This window comes from Pelobates fuscus, chromosome 9 (assembly GCF_036172605.1).
Source record: "Pelobates fuscus isolate aPelFus1 chromosome 9, aPelFus1.pri, whole genome shotgun sequence".
NCBI lineage: Eukaryota > Metazoa > Chordata > Amphibia > Anura > Pelobatidae > Pelobates > Pelobates fuscus.
The window spans coordinates 134,653,632-134,681,043 of NC_086325.1; the positions used below are offsets into that span (position 1 = coordinate 134,653,632).

At 43.0% G+C, this 27,412-nt stretch overlaps 1 protein-coding gene across 1 annotated transcript; it reads left to right on the forward strand.

The window, feature by feature from the left end:
* On the forward strand, positions 1-27,285 carry PRRT1B (proline rich transmembrane protein 1B). The gene is made up of 4 exons (XM_063431307.1): positions 1-836; positions 13,054-13,403; positions 20,204-20,335; positions 26,906-27,285. The coding sequence occupies exons 1-4, from the start codon at positions 827-829 to the stop codon at positions 27,047-27,049; spliced, it is 636 nt and encodes a 211-aa protein (XP_063287377.1). The 5' UTR covers positions 1-826; the 3' UTR covers positions 27,050-27,285.
* The last annotated feature ends 127 nt before the right edge of the window (positions 27,286-27,412 follow it).

The window sequence follows — 27,412 nt, forward strand, 5'->3', positions numbered from 1 at the left end:
TCACCTTATGGTCAATACTGTTGTGAGTACATCAAGAAGGGTATTTGAGGTCTACTCCAGCAGACACAAGATCTCCACTCCCTCATATTCTAATTTACTGAAAGTATATGTAGTGACCACTTGGATGTTATCATCCAGACGTTGATCTGTGTAGGTGAAGTAGGCTATGTCATGAATTTGTTGGTACAAACGTCCAGTCACCCTTAGCCAGCAAGTGAAAGGTTAAGGATGTGAATTTCATTGTAAGCAAGTGCTGGATAGCTAGTAACCTCCCCCTGAACTATTAGATAATTATTTTCCCAATGCAACAGTGTTTTTTATCATATATTGGCCATATCTGTACCATGCTCCCATCTGATCTACTCACACACCCTTTGTACCACCATGACACGGAGGAAGTGGTACTGCCAGCTTCCCCATGCAGGTCTGCATTACGAGCCAGGCTCCTGTTTGCAGAGCCTTCCGCAAACAGGACTGTCAATTATTAATGAGGGAGCTCATAGCCAGGAAATGGAGACCAAAACTGAGGGAGGGGAGGAGGGAGGACAAGAGAGATCAGTAGGAAAAGAAAGGTGTGAGTGAGTCTGGAAGAAAGCGAGAGAGAGAGAGCTAAAGGGTATCAAGAAGAACTTGCCAATGATGGTCGCTATGACTCAGTTAGAGGACAGATGAATGGTGGGATACGGAAGACCAAGAGAGAAACTTATAGGGTGTCCATTAAGAATAAAAGATTGGCAGTGCAAGAGCCAGGATCCTTTGTTCACTTCTTAGACGGAGAAAAACCAAAAGGCTTGGACGTGTGCCTTTGGTCAAGTGTTGAAAATCCATGGCTACAGGTAAGTGTGTATCTATTCTCTAAAGATCATTCCTCAACAAAAATGTAAAGTGCGGAGACTTGAACTGTGAAAAAGGCGATAATTTTAATAGTTTCAGTGCTAGATGGGGTGTTCAGTGTACCAGCACAAAGAGGGTTAATTGTTGAGCCTAAAGCAGTGAGCGTTATATTGTGTTTAGTTTTTTTTTACATATAGTAAATAATATTCTAACGTAGTGTTGATCTAGAGATCTGGCACCCAACGTAATAGTCATGCAGTAATCAAACTTCTCCTAGATATCCAAAAATCAATGGAGACACAGCTATAGGCAAGTCAGAAAAATATATAACCCCCAAATCAGTAGATCTCCTAATTGCATTTCTGTAGGAAAAGGCACAAAAGAACTAACTAATCTACTCAGACAGGATCATTCCCCAACACAGATATCTAGATCAGGAATCTCAAACTCTGGCCCCCAAGCTGTTGCTGAACTACAGCTCCTATAATTCTCTGGCCGTCTATTGCATTTAAAGAATTCTGGGTTTTGTAGGACATTAACATCTCGGGGGGGCATAGTTTGAGATCCCTATCTGTAGCATCATTTCCCAAAATCATGAGATACTTTGAAGGTTTCGGGAATGACATCAGGACCAGAGATCACCAAAATGCATTAAAGCCCACCAGTCGCATATCAAAAGGGGGTGACTGGTTACCTGGTATCTCGTTCCTTCTAAATGTTGACCTTACATGAGCCTGCAGGGTATTAGTGGCTTTAACTCCCAGTCTAGGATTACCCCCTTCTTTAGGTGATTTAATAAAATAAAGACTATAATAATGTATCAGTAAAATGTATTCACCTTATGAAGTAGTCCCAGAATTGTTCTTATCACTTGGAACCAAGTGATAATTCTGAATCAATGGGCAGAGGTTTTCTCCAGTTTATATGATGGGTTGTTTAAATATTGCTTGGGATTTAAATACCCTATTTACTTGAATCTAATGCGCACCTTTATTGGCAAAATAAAGTCTCCAAAATGTAGACTCGATTGCGCATTAGTTTTAAATAAATACAGTACTTCCCCATATTTCATGCTCTTTTGGGGAGGGAGGAAGGAATTCATGCTACTTAATCAAAGCTACAAAAATGATTTAGCAAAGTGCAAATGCTGTCCAATCACTATGGAAACCAATATAATACTTGCATTTATAAATATGGCCTTGGATAGTTCATCTGGCACTGAGCATTTATATACAAAACAAAATGGTGCTAATTGTAAAATTACCGCCATGATAGTTGGTAATCCAGTCGCCAATGATTCACAACTGTTTAATGAATACATCCCTATTTAAAGGGATGCTCCATGCACCATAACCACTACAGCTTATTGCAGTGATATGGTTCTAAGACGTTGTGGATGTAGTCATTCCCATTTCCATCTAACAGTTTTCAAGTGGTTTAATAAATAAATTTGTTTTTAAAAAAATGTAGGATTTCCTCCATTTACACACCGTCACATTAAGACATTATGATGCGGAAATCAGATAATGACGTTATCTGTCCAAATATTGTTATGGGGTGACTTGCTATTAGCACGGGGGTAAAGGGTCATGTATCCACACGCAAAAGTATCAGGACAGAACATGGGTACAGCCAAACGATGTGCTTTTTGTCTTCGCTGAATCTATATAAGCTCTATGCATATCTAGCTTAACAATAGGGCTGGTATTCTGAAATGACAGGATAGAGTACGTTCTGAAAGTCCTACCTGTGTATTGTCTGTTTGTCTCAAAGGAAATGGGACAGGATAGACATGAGGTGTAAATCAAGGTGTAACATCTTAGTAGGTATATAGGTAAAGACAGGAGCAATGTTTTGGCTAGATCAGAGTTATTAAAAGGCTGTGAGTGATGGGGTTAGTGGTATGAACTGTGAGAGATGTCTAGAGGGAATATTTGAGAATTGTTGAACTACAGCAGCTCTGCAGCTGGCTCGGCTTCATAGGATTTGTGGTTTGGGAATAGGTGAAGATCACTTTATGATCTCTGGTTTAGCTGAAAAATCAAGAAATAGCAAAAAAAATGGGCTTTAAAACCAGGAAAGTCAGAAATGTTGGTAGTAGACCCGTACTATGGTGTGAAGACTTACACATGGGCCAGGATGCAGAGTGTGCAAGAGATAAACAACAGCTATGACCAGAAGGGTTCTTTCACTAAACGGGGAATTGTGCTGAAGTAAAATAGCAAAAGGGAAAAATTGAGTTAATTTTGTTTTGCAATTTGTAAAAAATTTTTGCAACACTATCAATTCACCAAAATGTGCCTTTGAGGATGCCTACATAAGAATAATACGAATTGTAGTGTGGTTGGCATAGATCTCTAATAGTAAGGCCAGTTTTTACTAATAGGGAACTAAGATACAGCTCAACAGACGTTAATGAAACTCTATGAACAACATTTTGGCACACGAGGGCCGAATGCCTTGGGTGGAGTGTAGTCTTCAGCTATATAATTTAAAAATGAAGATAATAGTTGGTGGCTCTCTAATCTGGTATCCTTATCTAGCATTTCCATATATGATACTAAATTAGGGAGCAACCTACTAAACAGCTGGAAGGTCAAGATTAAGAAAAGCCTTTTGTAATTTTGATCTTTCAGTTGTTTGGTCGATAACTCCCTAATCCTGTTCCTCTCCCCTATGTATTGTGGTTGCTGATACCATGTAGTGAAACAGATGATAGGATGATGTCCCATCCCGGCTGCCAGCACACTATAGGGCATGCAAGGGAGAGGCAGAAAGAGCACAGTAAGTACATAGCTCCCTAGCTCCCTCGCCTCCTGAACCCCTCCGCCTGTATATTTGGGCAGAGTAGGCAACTATCGTATGGGTAGGCAGGGGCCTACTCTGTTAATTGAAAGTGACGACTGTCTGAGCTGCCTAAGGCTTGCATCAGCTCTGCATGGGGACAGATGGCCATGATTTCTAACCTATGGCAATCAACCTACCAACCACGAATGAGACAGACAGCCGTGAAATTGAACATGAGAGGACAAGTGTGGACAAGGACATCAGTTATCCACCCTCCAAGACCCAAAGAGACTTGTCCATTCACCTCCCCAAGAACCAGACAGTCTGCCTTTCCACACCCTCAAAGACCCACACAGTCTGTCCCTTCACCCTCCGAGATCCCAACAGTCTTCCCAGTCACCCTCCAAGAACCAGACAGTCTTCCCCACCACCCTGCAAGACCCCGACAAACAGTCTAATGACTCACCCCCAAGATTAAACCGGCCTACTCATTCTGGCATTCCCCCCCCCCAGATCCCTCTAGTCTGCCATTCAACCCAGCACACTGAGAATCAAGACTTATAGCCAGACCTTGAAAGAGCCCAGGTAGGCTAGAGTTTGGTAATTCATTACAATTCATGTTATCTTAATAGCCATTGTCAGATCATTAATTCTGAATTACATTTCTAGTAATACAATGCTATTGGAAGTTGTCAAAGAAAAGGAAAAAACTATTTATTATATACAGAGCATGGATGGAAAGAAAGAGCCCATGATTCGCTGCCGCATAAAACACACTATGTGATGTAGATATGATTTGGACTTTACCCTCTCTCCTGTTTATGGCTTGGAGTTCCAGATATACCCAGCTTTGGTTCTGCATCCCAACATCCAATAGATATTTACTAAAGTGGGAATTGTCGAGAAATCAAAGTGAATTTCAAATTTAAGGACAAAACAGCTGATTTAGAAAAAAATTATCCTAGCCAGATATGCTTCCAGTTCGGCTATTAAGGTCTAAACATTGAAACGCACATTGAATATGTGATCATTCTCACTTTCAAATCTCGAAAAATGTTTAACGCTTGGTCCTAGGGTTTAAAATGGGGGTATTCATTCCATGCAGAGAGTCAGATATTCTCCCATTGAGCAGAAGTTTGAGTTATTTGCTGGTCGTAATAAATGGTAGCCGTGATGCCAAGTTTTACAACTCTCAAAGGTTCTGCCGGTGCCTCTCGACCGTCCTGATTTCCAGGTCCTGACCCCCGCACTGAGTTTGTTCTCTGGAATCCTGCTTTTGGGGACAAGCATAGGGTTAGCGCATCATTAGACGTGCTTGCGTTATGTTCAGGGCAATAGGATCCGGCAGAGAGCATTGAAACAGTGCTCCCTACAGGGTCTGCCGTCAGTGGGCTGGTCTATGGGATTGATAGGCAACCTAGCGTAAATTCACGGCAGGTTCACCTGCCAGTTAATTGATCGAGCCCACTCAGTCAATGAAGATCCAGTGACATAATTTCATCACTGGCCCACCCCGTTTACCCACCCAGTAGCCTCTTGATTCTTTGGAAGAAGGATTTTGGAGGTATGGTACTGTGCCCACTCAGATGACACTCTGCATGGATCACCCCCTTAATTTATCCCCTTATGAAGAGTAGACTGATCCCCAGGCCAGTCCTCAATGCACACCGATAGTCTGAGAATTAGGCATTTCTCAGTTCATGTGGGGATACTGACATAACCTGGACCATCGGGTGCCTTGAGCTGAGAGGAACACATTAAATGTCATACCAAGTTAAAAACTCTGAACAAACGTGAAAAGTGTAACTAAGGACTTTCCTCAGAGATCTGGGAGCATTGGCGGGGATGAGTGTTCTTATTATGGCTATATTTAATATTGTTAAAATAAACTCTATATTTTAGCAGTTTATTTTTTATGATTTATAAGATCTGTCAGGTTTGCATCTTTTAATCATCTGAAAACGTGGAGATTTACTTAAACTGGACTATATGTAATAAAACCTCCATCAAATACTGTTTTATTCTCTTGTGTTATCCTAAACACAGCTTATCGTTTATCACAATAAATGGCAGACAATAAAAGAAACACACGTACGCTGGTTAATGAACCCTATCCAATATCTTTTAAAACGTTAAGATATCTAAACATCCAATTCTAGGCAAAGTTCATATTTCATATGTACATAATACATAATTTCAGGGTTTAACCTAACGACTTAAAGGGACAGCTACATATTACTGCAAGTGATTCATTGCAAGCAGAAAGAGGATCCTACGTTACAGGATTGCCAAATAATTTAATTTAGGGATTTTTAATACTACGATTTCTCACTATTTTTAAACAAAAATGTTTCTCCTCCAATGCAATGGGTGCTCTGACTGTGGACAAGTAGATTAGGTCGAATACCCAAGTACTTTGCACAACGCGTCACATGGGAGTAGGAACATTTGACCCAAATCAGGTTAATAAGGGTTTCGGATATTAGAGAAAACCCATTTTTTCCCCCATGCCTTACCTAATGCACATCAAATGCGGGCAATCGAGGGGAGTCTCAGAAACCCATCAACGTTTAACTTCCTACACATGCTCACAAGAGAGACGATGTCCCTCCTGATTTTTAGGGGTTTTTACATAGAAACATAGAATGTGACGGCAGATAAGAACCAGTCGGCCCATCTAGTCTGCCCAAGTTCTGGTAATCCCCTCATTTTTTTTATTTTCTCTGCCTGCTTGTGCTACAAATGGTTTTATTTATGTTTTTAGGATATTGTTCAAGAACAGTAAACTCCCGAGTTATTGGAGGCATTTTCAATGAATTTTTAAAGGCTCCAATTTGTGGTTATTTCAAGACAATTCTAAGGTCCGTTTGTTAAATTCAGATAATGATACATTTAATAAAGTGTTTTGATCTAAATTTCCCAAAATAACCCTGGAATATTTTTCTTTCAATTATCCCCTTAAATTTCAGAGTCCATTGAATGAATAATGCCAAAACGTGTTAAATAATTCAGTCTCCTGCTGCTTCCTGCCCAAGAGGAGAAAAGCCATTTACCCTCTGCATACATCTTAAATTCTTACTGTAAACACTAAATCAGCAAATGCAATATTTACATCACAAGATCAAATAATGACTGTACCAGTGATTAGCCTGCACTAAACACTGACTGGGTTTTTCAGTAAAGAATTGTCAGGAATTCAATGTGAATTTCAAATTTTATTATATTCCTAACACTATATAGCCCTCTGGCCTCCCTTGTGTCCCCTAACAACCCCCCAACATAAAAAAGATTAAAAAACCCTTTATTTACTCACACAATTCCAGCGCCGATCTCCCTCGGAGCTGAGTCAGCACTCCACCTCCTCCAACATCATCCACCGGGGGACCTGATGTGCATGCGCAGCGAACACTGCAGGCACATTAGGTCCTCTCCATAGGAAAGCATTGCCTTAATGCGTTCCTATAGGGATCTCACTGACACTGGATGTCCTCATGCACGTCCAGCATCATTTAAGGGATTCAGATTTTGGTAGACTCACATAAAGGATTAAAACACATTTATTTACTCACCTAATTCCAGTGCAGATGTCCCTGTGCTCTGGGTAGCTGCTTTGCCTCCTCCTCCGTCATCCGATGAGGTGACCTAATGTGCATGCACATTAAACGCCACAATCTCATTAGGCCTTCCCATAGGAAAGCACTGGATCAATGTTTTCCTATAGGGATTCACTGATGCTGGATTTCCTCATGCAGAGCATGAAGATGTCCAGCATCATTTAAGGAACAAATTTTGGCTCCCAAAAGTGCATCTAGTGGTTGTTTAGTAGATAAAGCCGGTGGATGGCCTCCCCTCACATACACAGAAATTATATAACAACATAAGCTTAGAAGTGGTTGGGGGGACCAAATGCCGGGGAATGACAGGGTTATAGGGAAACTAAAGGACATTATTTGATGGATAAGTTAACTGCACTAGTCCGAAGCACCTTAACAAAGTTTTATAAAGTCTTGGAATCCTGAGACAAATACTGTGAAAATATGCAAAGTGGTGCTATGTAGGAGCAATGGAGTATTATTCTCCTCCTGGGATGAGGCGTCCCACGGGAGACCATTACCTTGTCCTTTATTTAATATTTTTCGTTTTCTTCTCTCCCTTTTCTCCTTCTATTGATTTATTTTTATCCATCCAATCCTCGCTGTTGAGACTGGATGTACGGGTATTCCAAGCAGAGCTGCCATTAACGATGTTCTGTTTGTTAAGCAAAAACATTCCTGAGAAGGACTAACTAGGGATAGGCAACCTTTGGCACTCCAGATTCCAGATGTTGTGGACTGCATCCCCCATAATGCTCTTACATCCATAATGCTGGCAAAGCATCATGGGAGGAGTAGTCCAAAACATCTGGAGTGCCGAAGGTTGCCTATGCCTGAACTATACCTACGTACTGGGCAGCACAGGCAATTTGATGTGGCACTAAGTTATACTTCTCTGTGACCTGATGGGGAGGAAACTTACATTTCCTATAATTTTTTTTTTTTTCTCCAGTATCTCCATTATATCTTCGTTTTTCTTTCATGTTTCTTTCTCTTTTGGATACTTGTAAAAGTTGGCAGTTGGGGGATGACGAGAGATTTAATGCCATGTATAAACAGTGAATAGTTCTTGAACGAATATAAACAAGATCTGTTTTCTCAAGGTGTCAATGAAACGTCATCAAGGTTTATTACATGTTTAAATGTTCCTTTCTGTGAGATATACCATTGACAATACCTAATGTAAAATGGACTGCTTCTTTTTTGAACTATGGCGTAAAAGCACTTTACAATTTTCATGTGCTTTTCCAGATTGTCAATGTAACGCATCCACTGGCACCCCGACTGGGTACCTCCGTTGAAAGATGCTCCTAGCGCTTCCAGAGGACTCCAAGCACTCCACCAGACACCATAAGCACCGCAGGCTGCAGCTATCTCCCTTCAGAACGAAGCAGGAACAAGCTCTTACAAGAGCTCAGTGATTATAGCAAGGGAATATGCCTAGCATAGCAATCCCTTGCAGCAGATTCCCCCAATAAGAGACAGGACTCAAGTTGAGGGTAAAAATAGAACTCTCTGGCTGCTAGCTTGCAGCCCTTTTTATTAGGTGCTCCCATGAAGGGGAGACACACACACAGTAACGTACATTAACCAATCACACAATAGTTACATCCCACACATAGCCCTCCCCTCTACCTGTAAACTAATTATCTGTACACACAGGAAAATACAATTATCATAGGTAGGGAAAATACAGTTTTTACACAACATTCATAACTCCCAAAATATACATCACATTTGCATAAAAATACATATTCACAATCAATCCATTCGGGGGAACAACATACTCAAAAATCATACGAATTGGACCAGAGGTTCAAAAGTTAGTACAAATGTGCATTTGACCTTCTGGAAGCATGGTTTTTCCAGCTCAAACTAGTTCCCCAGAATCCTCTATCCTGGAGACAATGGAGAAGCTGATTTAATTATATCCAGGGACAAACACAGCCTCCATTAAGCACGTTACCAGGAACCACCAAAAGACATAAAAATACATAACTCCTGTTATACTAAACAGAACCCCCACATTCAACCCATCCCCAGATGGCTTGGATCTGAGCGCTCAACATATCCAAACAGCGTTTAGATGCCACAAACACAGTTCAAACGCCATGGGGTTTAAGTTTCGTATGGGCTGATGAGAGGGCCCATAATCCTGGGGCAGCCCAATAACCCACAGTATGCCCAAATACCGTGCATAAAGGACCAAATCGCCCAGGGACTGTAGTCACAGGGTAAGAGGCGGGCAAGCAGCCCCCTCCAAAACACAGTGGCGAAGTGGCTTTCGCTACAGTCAATTTTGTTAAATAAAAAAATAATAATAATCACGGTTTGTGATCTATTGGAATTTGCCACCATGAATGGCATGGTTATTAGATTCTTAATATCATTTATAATGCATTGGGTTATTCTGCATGGCTCTACAATGTGTAAACAAACAATACAAGCAATTTATGAGAAATGTAAACACAGAAGGTGATAAGAACCTTGCTCACATGGCAGAGGAGTAACTAGAAACCACCGGGTCCCGTGCGATAATTTCCCAGGGCCCCCCCCATATGTCTCACGCCCCCCTCCCCCAGCCCCATCCATGTGTCTCATTCCCCCCAGCTCCTACATGTATCTAATACCACCCTTCCCCAGCCCCTCCATGTGTCTCATTCCCTAAAGCCCCTCCATGTCTCTCATCCCCCAGTCCCTCCATGTGTCTCATCCCCCCCAGTCCCTCCATGTGTCTCATCCCCCCAGTCCCTCCATGTGTCTCATCTCCCCAGCCCCTCCATGTGTCTCATCTCCCCAGCCCCTCCATGTGTCTCATCCCCCCAGCCCCTACATGTGTTTCATTACCCCCAGCCCCTGCATGTTTCTCATTCCCCCCCAGCTCCTACATGTATCTATTACCACCCTCCCACAGACGAGCCAGGAGTCTCATTCCCCTCATCCACTCCTTGTCTCTTATTCCTTCCCCAGCCCCTCCATGTGTCTCATTCCCCCCAGCTCCTACATGTATCTATTACCACCCCCCACAGACCATCCAGGAGTCTCATTCCCCTCAGCCCCTTCATGTCTCTCATCCCTTCCCCAGCCCCTCCATGTGTCTCATTCCCTAAAGCCCCTATAGGTGTCTCATTCCCTAAAGCCCCTCCATGTGTCTCATCCCCCCAGTCCCTCCATGTGTCTCATCCCCCCAGTCCCTCCATGTGTCTCATCCCCCCAGTCCCTCCATGTGTCTCATCCCCCCAGCCCCTCCATGTGTCTCATCCCCCCCAGCCCCTACATGTGTTTCATTACCCCCAGCCCCTCCATGTTTCTCATTCCCCCCCAGCCCCTCCATGTTTCTCATTCCCCCAGCCCCTCCGTGTGTCTAATTCCCCCCAGCACCTCCATGTGTCTCATTCCCCCCCAGCCCCTCCATGTGTCTCATCCCCCCCAACCCCACATGTGTTTCATTACCCCCAGCCCCTACATGTGTTTCATTACCCCCAGCCCCTACATGTGTCTCATACCCCCCAGCCCCTACATGTGTCTCATCCCCCCAGCCCCTACATGTGTTTCATTACCCTCATTTCCCCCAGCTTGTGCAGATTGCATGAATTGCTCCCAAAATATCTGCACTAAGGTGCAGACAGGTGCCTAAGCTACAGATCAACCAGTGAGTAGAAGGGAAGGAGGGAAAATACATGAATGATTATAATTAGCTGTGTGTCTGTTTCTCTCCCAAAGCCCCTCTGTGTCTATTTCTTCATCCCGCCCCTCTGTGTGTCTTTCTCCCCCCCATCCCCTCTGTGTGTCTCTTTCTCCCCCATCCCCTCTGTGTGTCTCTTTCTCCCTCCTATCCCCTCTGTGTGTCTCTTTCTCCCCCCCCATCCCCTCTGTGTGTCTCTTTCTCCCACACAGCCTATTTGAGCATCTCTTTCTCTCCTCCAGCCCCTCTGTTTCTCCCCTAAGGCCTTCTGTGTCTCATTCCCCCCCACCCCTCTATATTTCTCTCTCTCCCCTTCTGTGCCTGCCTTCCTCCCCTGTGTAGCTTGGCTGCGAGGACTGTGGTGGAGGATCCTCTGTATCCTCTATTCGGGTTGGCAGGAAGCTGTTTGGTGCTCCAACGAGCACATCCTGTCTGACCGTGTAGAGCATCTGCTTGGCCACGCTACATGGAGTGACCAGCAGGAATGGAGCGAAGTGCTGTGCGCTTCCCTCCTGCAGGTCTCCCGGTGATTGTGCAGTATAGGTATGCCGGCCACCACCGGAATATTGCCCAGTAAGCCAGTCCAGCCCTTTTAGGCTGCCCTGTCCTAAAATGCCCAGGCTGAATTTTTTTTCCCCAGTCTGGCCCTGATGAGTGTGAAAAGCTGTAGTAAGGTTAGAAATAGATCAGTCCTATTGATAGTTTGTGCATCCTGTGCTAGATTACATTTCCTTTACTGCACATTGTAGACACAAAATTCGCTAAAAAGGACCAGGGGGAATATTTTTTTCCTGTAATTTTTTTTTTTTTTTAATAATTCTTTATTTTTTCAATGACAGTTGGTAATACATTTTACAAAGTGCAGCTCATGCAAGAGCCTGATTGTAGTCCAAAGTTGTATACATGGGTCGTAGAATACAGGAACATGACATGGTACATTCTGCGTATATTTGCTAAGCTGGTGCCAGTTGTCATTGTTTTTTTTTGTTGTTGTTTTTGTAAATTCTATTTTTGCAATGACAGAGAAAATTACTCAATGCAGTCATGTGGCTTGCGCAGAAGCCTCATTGTGAATTCAAGAAGTATGTATTGCCATTAGGTGGTTCATGAGGTTCCTGTTATTTATATATATATTTTTAAAGACAATTTGTGGGGTTTTTCCCCCTACCTTTTTTGTTTTGCTTTTACTCATTAGCATGCAATAAACATGTTAATTATTTTACATGCCTCTGTATGCCCATTTTATAATTCTTCTTTCCTAAAGTCGTTCATTCATAGAGTTTTACGAAGGTCTGGTAACTTTCACATCTGTGAGAGTTGGATTTGTGGGTTAAGGGAGCTGTATTTGAATATGTTGATGGGCCTTTTAAGATAAAGTTAATTTCCATTGTCGCAGTACCTGTTATGGGCTACATGTCTGAATTAAAGCAAAATATTACTTAGTCCACGTGGCTTCTGGACTTTCCCCTCATGTCTGTCTGATGCAATGCTGCAGATCTGACTTGAAGGGTGTGCATACAACACAAATCCTGTCCACCACTCTCAGAACAGGCTGAGTATTAAACAGTAGTTTAAATTCTATTAATAAATAATAAAATGAAACGTTTGATGCATAATGAGGTGCTGCTGTAGTCACAGCAGTGATATCATAATGAAGAAAGAATACGAAAAACATCGGAACGTTTATATTGTGGCTCATTTTGACTTATGTCAAAGCATGGACCTGGAGCTGGTGCTCCAGTAGCCCCTACGTTTGTTAAAGGTTTGTTGAGGTTAAAAAAACTGTATTATTGTCTTCTCTTTCTGGTTGTACTACAAGAAGTTACATGAGATGGGCGAGCAATTAACAGATAGATGAGTCTTGGGTGAGTCAACAGTTGATTCATTGAGAGGAAATAGGGGCAGGTGTGCAATCAACATTCCAACTGGACCTCAGATTGCCTTCAGGAAGATGGACCAGAAGATAAATTAATAATTCCTTTTTTCTTTTTTTTTTTAGCAGCAGCAACTGTAAACATGGGACAGTTTTTGATAAGGATTATGAAAAAACAGGTTAGGTTAGGTTGTTTTACTAATGTGAATATTTAGATTTTTGAGGAAAAAATTGGAAGCATGTTCATTTAAAAAATGTTTGTGTAATTGTATCTCTTGCAGCTGTGGAGTTTGGAATTCTCCAAGATGCAGAGAGAACTCCTGAGAACAGAGATGTAGTTACAGATGGAATTTTAGCAACTACACGGACGGACTCCGGAGCCAACATGTCTCAGCCTGGGTCTGTGCAGCCCAAGGAAAACTCAGAGGGGCCCAAGGGAGTTGAGAACACTGGATTTGTTGGGGACCCTCCACCTTATTCTCCACCTGACCCTAAGATTGCCCATCTTCTGTACCCGGATTATCCAAACAACTACTCGGGACCAATGCCAGTCTTATACCAACCAGGACCCACAATGCAGAATGTTTACTCACATCAAAACCTATCACCAGGTTCATATCCCTATATCATTGTAAGCCAACTAACTTTCATAATTTACTAACGTATCATTGTTTCAATGGCAATCGTAGAATGCACAACTTTTACTAGTTACAATAAAAGAGGAGAATGCACTTTTTTTTTTTGTAAATCTTTCTTTTATTATGGCATATGCGTTATGGGGTACAGAATAGAAAAAGGAGGTATTGAGGGATAACACACGTTAATGATAACAAGATGGTTTGAGCTACACTCCTAAGAAAGACTGCCATTTTTTTATTTTTTTTATTTTTTTAAACTTGAATAAAACATAGCGATACAGGCTTAGTTAAGTGAAACGAAATAAAGTAACATAACATAAAATAAATGAATGATGCTTAGTAGGTAGCTGGGCAGGTCAAACAAAATCCTGTCGACATAGTGCTCCCTACATCTGTATTACGCATTAAGTCTAGACTTTGGTTTGCCTGTCGTACCCGAGGTATGTTAAACAGAGTCAGCTGCATTTTATTTTAAGGGATCTATACATCTCATCCTAGACATGCAGTTCTCAGCGACAGTATAGGTTAGGAAACATGCTTTCGGTAATGGTTACATCTCATATTGAGTTATGCTAGACTAACAGGGTCAATAAAGCTGCCTGTGCTATGGGAATGGTCTCATGGCTAATAGTGGACCCATATGTTCTGCCCTTCTATCTAGTACAACATGCCAATGGATTACATTGTGGTTATAGCGTTGGCTGCGATAAAGGTAATGGCTAAAAAGTAGTAACTTAAGTAAAGGCATAGCGCGTCATCTGGCACAGGTAAGGCAGAAAGAAAAAATAAAGGTGTGGAGAGAGCGTTAACCAGTACTGTGTGTCCATATATCAGTCCCGCTCAGCCCATGCCGGTGCGTGGCAGGTTGTCTTCAGGAGGAGAATGCACTTTTATGCCAATATAACCATGCTCAATTATTTATATAGTGCCAACACATTTCACATCGCAATACATGCGCCATACGGTCTTGTTTTATTCTGAAGGAAGTAGGCTGATTAGCAGTGGCTGCTCCTGGCCTACTGCAATTGGATTTGTGTCTATATTTGAGCCACCAAATTAGCAGTGTCTACATATTAAATTTAAACTTGAAGCCGTATTATAGCTGTAACAGTGAAAGTGCTAGAACTGGAGGATTTTCCCTAAAAACCATGATGTCTCTTTGCTTATCTGCTAAGACGCTAGACATCTGCCCCTGGAATGGTGGAGACACCCTAATTTCATAGGTTAAAAAAAAAGAAAGAAATTAAAATAAAAAAAATAAAAAATCAATAAAATAAAGACAATAAACATAAAGATGGATACATATAACCTTATTTTATGATATTTAGAAAGTGGAGATATCTCAATGGAAACCAGTGGAAAATACATGCAGAGATAATAGAGGGGTGTTCTAAAATTACTAAAACATTTTAGGTGACTTACTAATGATAATTTATACAACTAAAATGTAATTCAGAGCAATGCCAATGTATCTTTTTTAACACAGACTGATTTCTAAACACATGTATTGTGGTTTAATGACACGTTACTGGGAGAATTATTGCTGTAAAGTTGTGTAATACACTCAGACACACCAACAATAGTACGCTCATAGAAAAAGGGGGATTAGGATAGAATAGAGGGACAGAATAATTTGGGCTCAAAATAGGGACTGCCCCTCCTAAATAGGGACACTTGGGTGATACGGTTATTTACTAAGTTAGATTTGTCACAAATTCCAAGTGAATTTAACATTTTAGACAAAATAGATGACTTTGCAGCATAGCTTACACGGATAACCTTTCCAATTCACCTATTCTGACCTTAAATTTGAATCTCACTATAAATTCCCCCCAAATCTTACTTAAGAAAATAAGCCTGGCTGCCTTTGCAGATTTTTTTTATTAACGATTATAATAACCTTATATTACCTTTGTGGGTTTCGTACAGTAAACATGTATTCTTTTAACATTTATAAATTAATTATTTTACTGTTTCTTTCCCCAATTTATTTTTACATAGTACAGTTTTCTGATTTATTTCAGACCACAAATAAAACATACCCCTTTCCTTTAGTGTAACCCAATCAGCACAGTTTAACAAACCGTACAGAGTAGATCTCTCAGCTAATGATTCTCCTCTGCTGCGTGTTCATCGTGTTGCATCCCTATGACCTCGCTTGTCCTCTAGATACAAAGAGAGCTACATGTGTGCTTTCCCCTAGGAGGGAAAATAGAAAAAGAAACAAGATATTTGGAAGATAAGTACAATGGGTTTTGTTCTAGAGGTTCTTTGAATTATTGATGCTCAGATAATCCATGGTGCTTTCTTTGTGAAAACCAAACACAGGGAACTTCAGCATCCTTCTTCGTTGTTCTATGACGGGGAAAGGGTTAAAAAATAATTTTGGGGAATGTACCTTCTAATGATAAATGACCCACTGTACATACCTTTTTTTTTTTAATCAATAGGGAGATATTGATTGGCTTAGAGAGTCAGCTAACTGCTTTGGCCAATCAGCGGTGCCCCTGCCTGGCGGCACTCCACGCTTCCTGTGACTCAGAAGCCAGATGCCGCCTGGGGGACCACGAAATTGGCGCAGGAGACGACCTTTGAGGTTAAACCGTTCAAGAGCGTTTTAACCCATTAAGATACGAGTGCGCTCAGGGGGTTCCTGGTACCATAACAACTTCATTTTCAAGAAGTTGTTATGGTGACCGTAGTGTCCCTTTAATGCCAATACATCACTGGCTGAACATCATGGGAACTGTAGTTTACAGACTATTGCAGTGTATTTTTCTTCTACGTTTCCATCAGAACATATTTTTCAATAGATTTCATGTATAGGGCAATTTTTGAACATGCACAAATCAAATTTTTGGTTTTAAGACCTTAAATCAGAAATGTTGGCGCTTCACATGTTTTACTCTTAAGCACGACTACAATGGTGATGTAGGAGCAATGGGGGAATAGGGGATGTAGTGTTGGGGGGATGGGGAGAGGGGATGTAGTGTTGGGGTGGAGAGGGGATGTAGTGTTGGGGGTGTATGGGGATGTAGTGTTGGGGGAGATAGGGGGATATAGTGTTGGGGGAGATAGTGGATGTAGTGTTGGGGGAGAGGGAATGTAGTGTTGGGGGGAATAGGGGATGTAGTGTTGGGGGGAGAGGGAATGTAGTGTTGGGGGGGATAGGGTACATAGTGTTGGGGGGGATAGGGTACGTAGTGTTGGGGAGATAGGGGATGTAGTGTTGGGGGAATAGGGGATGTAGTGTTGGGGGAGATAGTGGCTGTAGTAGAGAAGAGGATTTTTGTAGTGGTGGAGAGGGGGTATTTGCTGTAATGGAGGCTTGGGGGGTTTAGGGGCTGTAATGGGGGATACAGGTTGTAGTGGGAGGCTAGGGCTGTAATCGTGAAAGGGTAGATGAGGGGTGTGCCAAATAATGCAATCTCACCAAGTTTATAGTAAGTTTACAAACATTTATTACATACTTTGCAAAGTTTTTCTTGGTTTTATTTTGGTTTGTTTATTCGTTTAAAAGATTTTGTTTGTTGGTTTAAAAAATTATGGTCAAGTGATTCATGTCCCTTTAAATTTGAAATTCACTTCAAGGCCACTATAAATAACTAGAGTGCTTTTTGCGGAATGAAAGTCGGAGACCAGATATGTAATCTGTATACCATGTAAGACATTGGGATCTAATCTCATAGCAGAATATTCATAGGGACTCACAGGAGTCATGTTTCACTTTTTTTCCTTCAAAAAGTACACTAAGCAGCAAAACAACTTTTTGGGTCTATGGGTCCCCCCCACCCTTTGGGTTTCCCTCCCGCCTGGCTGAAGGGGGAGGAAGGGTTAAATTCTTACCTTTCTCCAGCGCCGTACTCCCTCGGCGCTGGCGACTCTCCTCCCTCTTCCGACGTCATCCGCTGAATGCGCATGCGCGGCAAGAGCCTTGCGCGCATACAGTCAGTCCATAGGAAGGCATTCTCAACGCTTTCCTATGGACGCTGGCGTCTTCTCACTGTGAAAATCACAGTGCGAAGCGCCTCTAGCGGCTGTCAATGAGACAGCCACTAGAGGCTGGATTAACCCTAATGTAAACAACAGTTTCTCTGAAACTGCTATGTTTACAGTTGCAGGGTTAACCCTAGATTGAGCTGAAGTGGTCTGGGTGCCTATAGTGGTAACAAAGCATTGCAGTCTCATTGCTAAATTACCTGGTATTTAAAAGTAAAATCTCTTGTTTCTGTTTATGCAGCCCTAGCCGAACCACCCATGGCTGTGACTCACACAGCCTACAATAAAAATATGGTTTAATTTTCAATGAAAAAAATGTGTGTTTACCTTAGAACTTATCTATTGCTCTGTTATGTGATCTTTAATCACACAGGAGTCTAATCAAAGGCAGCTCTAGACTTTATGAGGCCTTAGGCGAAACTCAAACATGATGCCCAACTAACAAAAAAGTGAAAAAAATAGTTACAATATATGCACACTGTCACATATACACATTGATGCACAGTTTACCTGTGTATGTGCCTGAGAGTGTGTCTGACAGAGTATCCTTGTGTGTGAATGTATGTGTGTGTATGGGGTAGCTGCTTGAAGTGTGTTGTGTGTATGGAGGTTTGCCTGTAGCCTTTGTGCATTGTGTTTATGGCAAAGCTATGTTTCTTGACTGTGTGCGTATGATGAATGTCAGCTGGTGACTGTGACAAGGTGAGTAAAAGGATACCAGTGGCAGGGAGAGTGTGACAGGGTGAAGGGGGTAAATGGACAGGGGGGGTGGTGAGAGAGAATGAGGGACAGGGAGTATGACATGGTTTGATGAGGGAGTGTGACAGGGCAACTGTGGCATGGTAGGAAGGACGAGTTGAAAGGATTAAGGGGGGCTAATGTGACCGGGTGAGTGTGGCAGCATGAGGGCAGGTCACTTTGGAGGGGGTGAGATTAACAGGATTTGGAGTGGTTAATGTGAGTATGGATGCATGAAGAGGCTGACAGTTTGTGTGTGGGGGGGTGATGACAGTGTAGGGAGGGGTGATAATGAGAGGGGGGTGATGATGAGAGGGAGATGATGGTGAGAGGGAGAGGGGGTGATGGTGAGAGGTAGGGGGGGTGATGGTGAGAGGGGAGTTATAGTGAGAAGGAGGGGGTGATGTGAGAGGGAGGGGTGTGATGTGAGAGGGGGGGTGATGTGAAAGGGAGGGGGTTTGATGGTGAGGGAGGGGTGGTGGTGATGTGAGGGAGGGGAGAAGACTACATACCTTTATTTATTCCCTGGTGGTCATTACATCCGGTGTGCAACTACGAAGAGCTGCAGACCATGTATCTAGCGAGACCCGTCAGAGCGTTGCCGTGGTAACCCGCGGCAATGCTCTGATTGGCCAGTTCTCGCGAGAGACACATGGTCTGCAGCTCTGCTCACTGTGGAGCTGCAGACCGGTGTTTGCGATGGCTGACCGGGCAGACTGGAGGGGCCTTGCACCCAGCGGGATTCTGAGCAAGCTGCCGGGCCCCCTCCTGGTGTCGGGTCCTCAGTCACTGACCGAGGACCTGACACAGTCTGCCCTCAGGTGGATTAGGCGGCCGCGAGGCCTTAGGCGGCCGCCTAAACCGTCTAATTAGAGAGCCGCCTCTGAGTCTAATAACAGAGCAGGCAATGTGCAATTCTAAAGTAAACGCAATGTGGAATAGGAAAGCTAAAAAAAATGAAACCTCTTTTTAAGGGAGTGTGTAGGGAGGTTGTGTTACTCACAGCCTGTAGAGGTGTGACTAGGGCTGCATAAACAAACAAAGTGATTTAACTTCTAAATGGCAAATAATAGAGCAACGGGACTGCAGGCACATAATCTATAGACTAAAACGTCTTCATTAAGCTAATGTTGTTTTGGTTCTTAGAGTACCCCTTTAACACTTAGATAGGGATTATTTGAAATAATTTTGTCCACTTACCACAACCATGTTGTTCGTAATCGATCATTCAAGTTACTGAGGAGACATGCTATAAAACAGCCTCCTGCTCCTAGATTAGCGTATAATCTAACCCGGCAATGTTAATTGTTGCAGTTTCTGAGAAACTGTAATAACTACCTTGCAGGGTTAAGACTGTATCTAGTGGCAGGCTTCCCCAAACTTCGGCCCTCCAGATGTTGCTGAACTACATCTCCCATGATTCTCAACCTATTTTATTCATAGAGACATGGGAGTTGTAGTTCAGCAACATCTGGAGAGTTTGGGGGAAGAGGGACTTCCAGGTGGTTAGGCGCCTTTTGGTTGCCTAACACTGGACGTCCTCACAATCTGTAGGAGAACATCCAGCGTCCGACAATTCCCCATAGGGAAACATTGCAGCAATGCTTTAATATGGGGAGGGCCTAAGGCACTCATGGTGTTCGCCAGACAGCTTTGTATTCCTAGCACTATGGTATCCCTTTACGTATTCTGATATCTTATGGCTCTACAGTGCAAGCCCTGATATTGCGCATTGCTATGGACATCACTGCCAAACACTCTATATGTATACAAACACCACTAATTTATCCAGCTTTCAATGTCTTAGAAGAAGTCACGGTTATTAAAATTAGAATGGATTTTAGATCTTCTGCTGCTCTGTTTCTTAAAAAGGTAGCCTGAGCACCATAACTACTACATGCTGCTGTAGTGGTTATGGTACTAGTAGGCTCCGGGAGCTGGGTAACACTGTTTAAGTGTTTTGACCAAAGTCAAGAGTCCCTAGAAGTTCCATTTATTCTTGTAGCCGGGGCCCAGCTGAGACACCGGCAATAACAATCTTGCTTCTTTCTTACAGAATGACGGCTCCATAGGAATTCCTCCTTCAAGACCCGATGTCAGAACAAAGGACTACATGGTAGAGTCTGTGTTGGTCATGATCTTCTGCTGCTTCCTTACAGGAATCATAGCCGTGGTATATTCCCACGAGGTGAGCCACCGTGACCTGACCACTTACCTGTGCTGCTTCTCAACACATTCAATTCCAATCTCAGGCAGACCAGAACATGTATTAAATTCCAATAGTGGGTTATTCAGTTACCATCATAATTCTCGCATTTGTTACGGAATACCCATAAAGCACTTGTGACTATTCAGATAAAAAAAAAGTACTATCTATATGAAACATTACATAACAATTATTATTTTTTACTACTAGTACTAGATACATCTCTGTTCTATTTTAATATTTACTACAATATAGGTCATTGTTTACTAGATCTTCCTTACAGGAATCATAGTCGTGGTATATTCCCACGAGGTGAGCCACCATGACCTGACCACTTACCTATGCTGCTTCTCAACACATTATTGTTAGGAGTATAAAACTATATTAATAACACCATAGAACCACCCTTTCCCCCTCCCTTCCTCCCTCTTCCCTCCACCCAACCCCCTCCCCCCCCCCCACCCCCTCCCCCCCTGGGACATCCTCATGCAAAGGTTGAGGACATAAAGCATAATTTCATGTAGTCACATTCTGTGACTACATGCACATGAAACAGCAGGAAGCGCTTCTAGTGGCCGTCTGGTAGACAGCGACTAGAAGCTGCAATGAAAACACGCCATTGCTTGAAACCACATCCATCCTCTTGGTCACCACTTGCACTAGTGTGACAGACAGTTACAGTAGTAACGGCCCCTGCCTACAAGTTTCAGAGATTTTGTCAGATTACTATCCAGGGCACAGTCCTTATACAAAGCAATAAATGTTGATCTTGCGATAATACTGCTCGCAAAAATATTTCTACAGTCGAAGGCTACAAAGTCTATTTATGTGCTTATCTCGCTTACATTACATTGCTTACTTATACATTTACAGAACTGGGAAAGGACTGTTCGTAACCAAGTGATTAGAAGAACATTGAACTTAGACCAATATGTGTAATCACTCAAATTAAAGGGATACTATATAGGCATTTTAAATCAGCTTCATAAGAAATAAATGTATGTCCTGCTCTGTAAATTGAACTTTAAACACATACAGGAAGCTCTGGCAGACTCTAGGAGGCTATTAAACAGACCGAGCAATAAAGGAACGTAAAATATTCAAGTTCCTTTTCAGGAAGTGTTTAGGAAAGCTGTGTAAGTCACATGCAGGGAGGTGTGGCTAGGGTTCATAAACAAAGGGATTTAACTCCTAAATGACAGAGAATTGAGCAGTGAGACTGCAGGGGCATGTTCTATACACCCAAACTGCTTCATTAAGGTTGTTTTGGTGACTATAGTGTCCCTGTAAAGTCTTTCAGATATAAAAAAATAATAATTAAAAAGCCTGAGAGGAACAATAAGATGAAAAAACATCTATATTAATTGTCTTAGACCTAATAAATTGTTTTATATGGGGTAAATCTGAAATGTTAGTATTCTCCAGTACTAGAAGAGGGGAAAAAAACAGAAAGTTGTGTTTTACGCCTGTCTTACGCATTGTTATGGCACTTTGTTCAGTAATCCTGCAGAGAAAAATGTAAAAAACCCTCAGACAATAATAAATAATTACAAAACTGCTTTGATGAATGTAAGTATTTACATACCTAAATCATAAATGATTGACATTCCCCCAGAACCAAAATCTCCATACCCCGATTAATCTTACTGGTATTATTACTGTCTCAATGTATTTTATATTACTGGATATTTTCCCATTCCACATTCTATCTATTACATCCTTTCTTAAATGAGTTTGCAGAGATGAGCTGGCACCTAGGACATTATTGCATATTCAATGCATAATTCAGATTCCAAATAATGAACCCTCCATTGTACATCCAGTTCATTTCAGCAAGATATTTAGGTCACACCGCATTAGGGAATGACCTGTACAATTTGGTGGCAGGAAAAAAGGTAGTTATTTTCCAAGTTTTTAATTTACCAGCGGATTGCAGATTTTAGTCTAAAAACAAGGCATAGGGGACTAATTTGCCAAATTGGCTGAGCCTATAATTTGAAATTCATTTTTAATTCCTGTAAATTCAGTTTAGCGCAGTGGTCCCCAAACTTTTTAGGTTCAAGGCGCCCTTAATATTTAAATATATTTCCAAGGCGCCTCAAATTGAAATAATATCTTAGGTTGTATATATGTACAGTGCAGCGACATATACTGGGCCCCTGTGCAAGCGCAGATACAGAACCTAATCTGGGGGGGGGGAATTGGTAAATTATTTAAAGAAACAATCCAGGCACAATAACCACTGCAGCACTTTGTAGTGGTTATGGTGCCAGAAGTGCCCTCCAGGAGTAGGTAGTCAAACGGTTTAAGAACAGTTTGCCAACTTACCTGTGATCTGCCGGGATAAAGGCTGTAGTAGGGGATAGGGGCGGTAGTGTGTGAGGGGTACTGTTGCAAAAACATAACATACAGGGATATAATTTCTAATTAGTGGGGTAATAGCTGCTTGATCCAAGGAGACATCTGACTGCTGCTATTTTGGGGTCAAGAAGGAATTTTTTAGTTTGTTGCAAAATTGGAGGAGGTTCAGACTGCATTTTTTGCCTTCTTTTGGATCGACAGCAAAAACATGTGAGGAAGGATGAACTCGATGGATGCAAGTCTCTTTTCAGCTATGTGTGTGTGGGGGGGAGTTCATGTGGGTCTGGGTGGGGGGGGGGGGGGTAGGAGGGCAGATAAATATACACTTTTATATATTTTTAATTATAATTAATAAAAAGTTTTTTCAATTTTAATAAAAAAATGATTATTTTAACATCCCCCCCCCCTCCCTGCTTACCCTTGCCTGGGAAGGGGGACATTCCCTGCAGTCCCTGGTGGTCCCAGTGGTGAGCATGAACTCTAGTAGCCTCAGGAGCTGCTAGAGTTCCCTCTCGCAAGATTCAGAGCGTTGCTGTGGTAACCACGGCAACGCTCAGAGCTCGCGAGAGGAGAAGCCAGCGGAGCTGCAGGTTAGAGCTCCCCTAGGTCCTCTCTCCCCTGCCGGCTGCAGCATTACACTGCTAGCAGGCCCGAGAGGGAGATTTCTGATCTCCCCTCTGGTCCTGCGGAGCTGGCAGGGGAGAGGGAGGCACATTACCTGGTGCTATGTCCATAGCACCGGGAAAATATCTTGTGGCTTCCCCACAGTTTGGGAACCGCTGGTTTAGCAAATAACCCTGATTGTGTTAAAAGTTGTGAAAGCAGTCTACAAATATACTACAAATACTCCTTATGAATGCACAGCCTTATTGCTCTACAGCAGTGGTTCCCAACCTTTTTCTACTTGAGTACTCCTTCGCAGCCCATTTCCATACATTGTACCCCTCATATTAGCGAAATGTTTTTTATTAATATAGTTCCGGTAATTTCAAATTTAGGCGCTTTTCTCTGCCCAAGTCCACCTGCTTCTCCTGAGAGCCAGATTAAGAGCCCAGTGGGCGTGGTGCTGACAATTATGAGGGGCCTAAGTACAGAATCTTATCGATCAAAAACACTAAAACAGGCATACCTCTCACGCATTATGTATCTGGTGGAGATGTTGCCGGAGGGAACTCATAGGATGCAGCTATAAGAAAACTCAGATTCTCTTAAAATAGGCTAATCTCTCTATAATGCATGCTTTAATGTTTCAAGTAAATCAGGAAGTCAATGGGCAGTGTAAAAGGGTGGGCCACTGACGCGGATCATGTTACCAGAACTTCCGAAAGGGACTAACATGCCCAAAAAGGAGAGGTGTCTGCCCAAACAATTGGCAGGCTGCCTGCCAATCATGCATGCTGGCCAACAGCATCCTAAGCTTGGCATAAATGTGTCTAATGATGTGTCCCCTAACACTCACATGTCCACTTGTCTCCTTACCTTCTTACTAGCAGGCAGAAGCTCCTGGTATACAGTCTGAGACAGAGAAAAGGTTGATGTAGTGAGTGTACAAGAAAGGGAACATGCCACAGTGTTGGAGAGACCAAAGTCAGCATTATCGTAAAGGGACACTATAGTCACCTGAACAACTTTAGCTTAATGAAGCAGTTTTGGTGTATAGAACATGCCCCTGCAGCCTCACTGCTCAATCCTCTGCCATTTAGGAGTTAAATCCCTTTGTTTATGAACCCTAGTCACACCTCCCTGCATGTGACTTGCACAGCCTTCCATAAACACTTCCTGTAAAGAGAGCCCTATTTAGGCTCTTTATTGCAAGTTCTGTTTAACCCCTTAAGAACCAAACTTCTGGAATAAAAGGGAATCATGACATGTTACACATGTCATGTGTCCTTAAGGGGTTAATTAAGATTTTCTTATCCAGTGCCCCATGTCTCCCAGTGTCCCCTAGTGTCTGTGTCCCCATGTCACTGAGACACAGACACTGGGAGATATGGGGACACTAGGTGACATGGAAACACTGAGACACTAGGAGACATGGGGACACAGACACCATGGAACACTGGCTGGGAGACATGGGGTCACAGACACTTGGGGACATTGTGTCCCTAGGTCTCAGTGTCCCCATGTGTGTCTGTTTCCCCGTGTCTCAGTGTCCCCATGTCTCCCAGCATCCCCTAGTGCAGGCATAGGCAACCTTCGGCACTCCAGAGGTTTTGGACTACACCTCCCATGATGCTTTGCCAGCATTATGGGTGTAAGAGCATAATGGGGGATGTAGTCCACAACATCTGGAGTGCCGAAGGTAGCCTATCCCTGCCCTAGTGTCTTAGTGTTCCCAGGTCTGTGTCCCCGTGTCTCAGCATCCCCAGAGGTCCCCTAGTGCAGGCATAGACAACCTTCGGCACTCCAGATGTTTTTGACTCTACCTCCCTGGAGGTATGTAGTCCATAACATCTGGAATGCTGAAGGTTGCTTATCCCTGCCCTAGTGTCTCAGTGTCCCTATGTCTCCTTGCAGTCTTTACCCCATCTCTCACTTCCCTGAGCTGTAGGCTGTCTCTGCAGGCTGGGAGCTGCTGTCTGGATTCTCTGTGCTGTGTAGCTGCTCCCCCGTGGATCAGTGAGTAGAGAGATGTAGGTATATGCTGTAACTTCCTATCCCTGCCTCTCTCAACACACAGCGACCCCTACTGGCCGGTGATAGTATTGCACAGTGATCTCTGTTTATACTGAGAAAAATACCTGCATTTGTATTACCGGTATTACATCAATGGGCCTATTCCATGGGCCTGGAGCTGCAGCTCCATCAGCCTCTATGTTAATCCGGCCCTGCTTCTCCTCTGCCCCAGGCTCCCTGCTATTCCAGGTTCTCCATGCTTCTCATAGTGCAGATAGACACACTGACCCACATACAGATACAAACACACAATCAGATGGACACACAAATCCAAACACTGACACACATGCAGACACACAGATACAGACACTCAGATGGAAACACTGATACACATATAGTTGCACACACACATGCAGATACAAACACTGACATGCATACAGATACAGGCACCCAGATACACATACTGACAAACACACAGATGTACAGACAGACACATGCTGATACACAGACACACATATGCAAACACTGACACATATACAGTTACACTGATACACGTACTGACACACATGCAGATACACAGATAAACATACTGACATGCATACAGTTGCGGATACACATACTGACATACACACAGAAACACACACTGCCACACGTATAGATGTACAGACACACATATACAAACACTGCCACACACCTAAATGAAAATTGTAGCCACTTTACAGTTTCCTACCTTATGGGAGCAGGAGGGTGGCTTCTGCGCCTGGGAGTTAGGGGCTTGCTCCTCTCCTGGTTCACTCCCTCTCAGTGTTCTGTCAGATTTAGTGAGCGTCAGGGATTTGGGAGGAGGCAGACAGAGCCACACTGACACACATGCACCAGGCAGGTGCAAGGATTTTTGGGTACACAGGCGAAGATGATTTTTCCCCCTCCCCCCAAAAAACAAATAAAGCATCTTCACCTGTGTGCCTCTTAGCCCACCTTTTGTTTCTTATCCCCTTTTTTTAAAATCTTACCCCCTTTAGTGTATCATATGCCCTATTTCCCCCATTTTGTGTCTTGCTCCCCCCCAGGCCCTTTTTGTCTTTTACTCTTCCCAGCTCCTTTGTGTTTCTCTTTAACCCCCAATCCTTCTATCTCCCCCCAGATTCTCTGTGTCTCTTTTACCTCCAGCCTCTTTGTATATCCCCCTCCATTCCCTTCTGTGTGTCTCTTTCACCCCCAGCCCCTCTGTGCGTCTCTTTCACCCCCAGGCCCATCTGTGTGTTTTTCTCCCCACTCAGGAACCCCTGTGTGCCACTCTCCCCTCCATGTCCCTTAGTGTTCCTCTCCCCCTCCCCTCCCCTTCCTGTCCATTAGTGTTCCTCTCCCCTTCCCTCCATGCCCCTTAGTGTTCCCCTCCATGTCCATTAGCGTTCCTCTAAGTGTTCAATTTGACGTGAACATTCAAGCCATGGAAAATAGAAAGGACGCATTAAACACACACCCTGTACAGTACTCTTTCCATTAGACCTGTTCATTTTTCCAAGCTGAAATAACAACACACGTTCTTAGCTTCTATGTCTCTATGTCTTTCAGACTCGGACTGCGCTCGGCAGAGGGGACATTATACAAGCCCAAGAGTCATCCCGCAAAGCTCGGTCCCTGGTACTCTTCAGTCTGCTATTCGGAGTCTTTTTGTCCGTCAGTTGGATAATATATGTGGTAGTGGCCATATTTTAACGATCAAAGTGTTTGAGGAATGGTGGAGACTCAGAAGTTGGATCAGCGCTGGATTACTTGTTTTGGGGCTACCAGCTGAAACTTAATATTTAAAATAAAAAAAAATTCCCCCCAAAAAACAAAAACTACTCTTCCATTTCAATGGATTTTGCTTTGATCTGGACAAAACGCCAGGTTTGCATTCTACATAATACATTTGAACAATAAGGTTTATATGGAGTCCACCTCATATCAAAGAGCCCAAATGGGTCTCTGAACCAGATTTCTACAAAAACAAAGCTCATGAAAGCCGAACATCAATCTATTAACTTCCCAACATGCGGGGAGCCTATCCTAATCCCACTGCCAATCATTGGATTCATG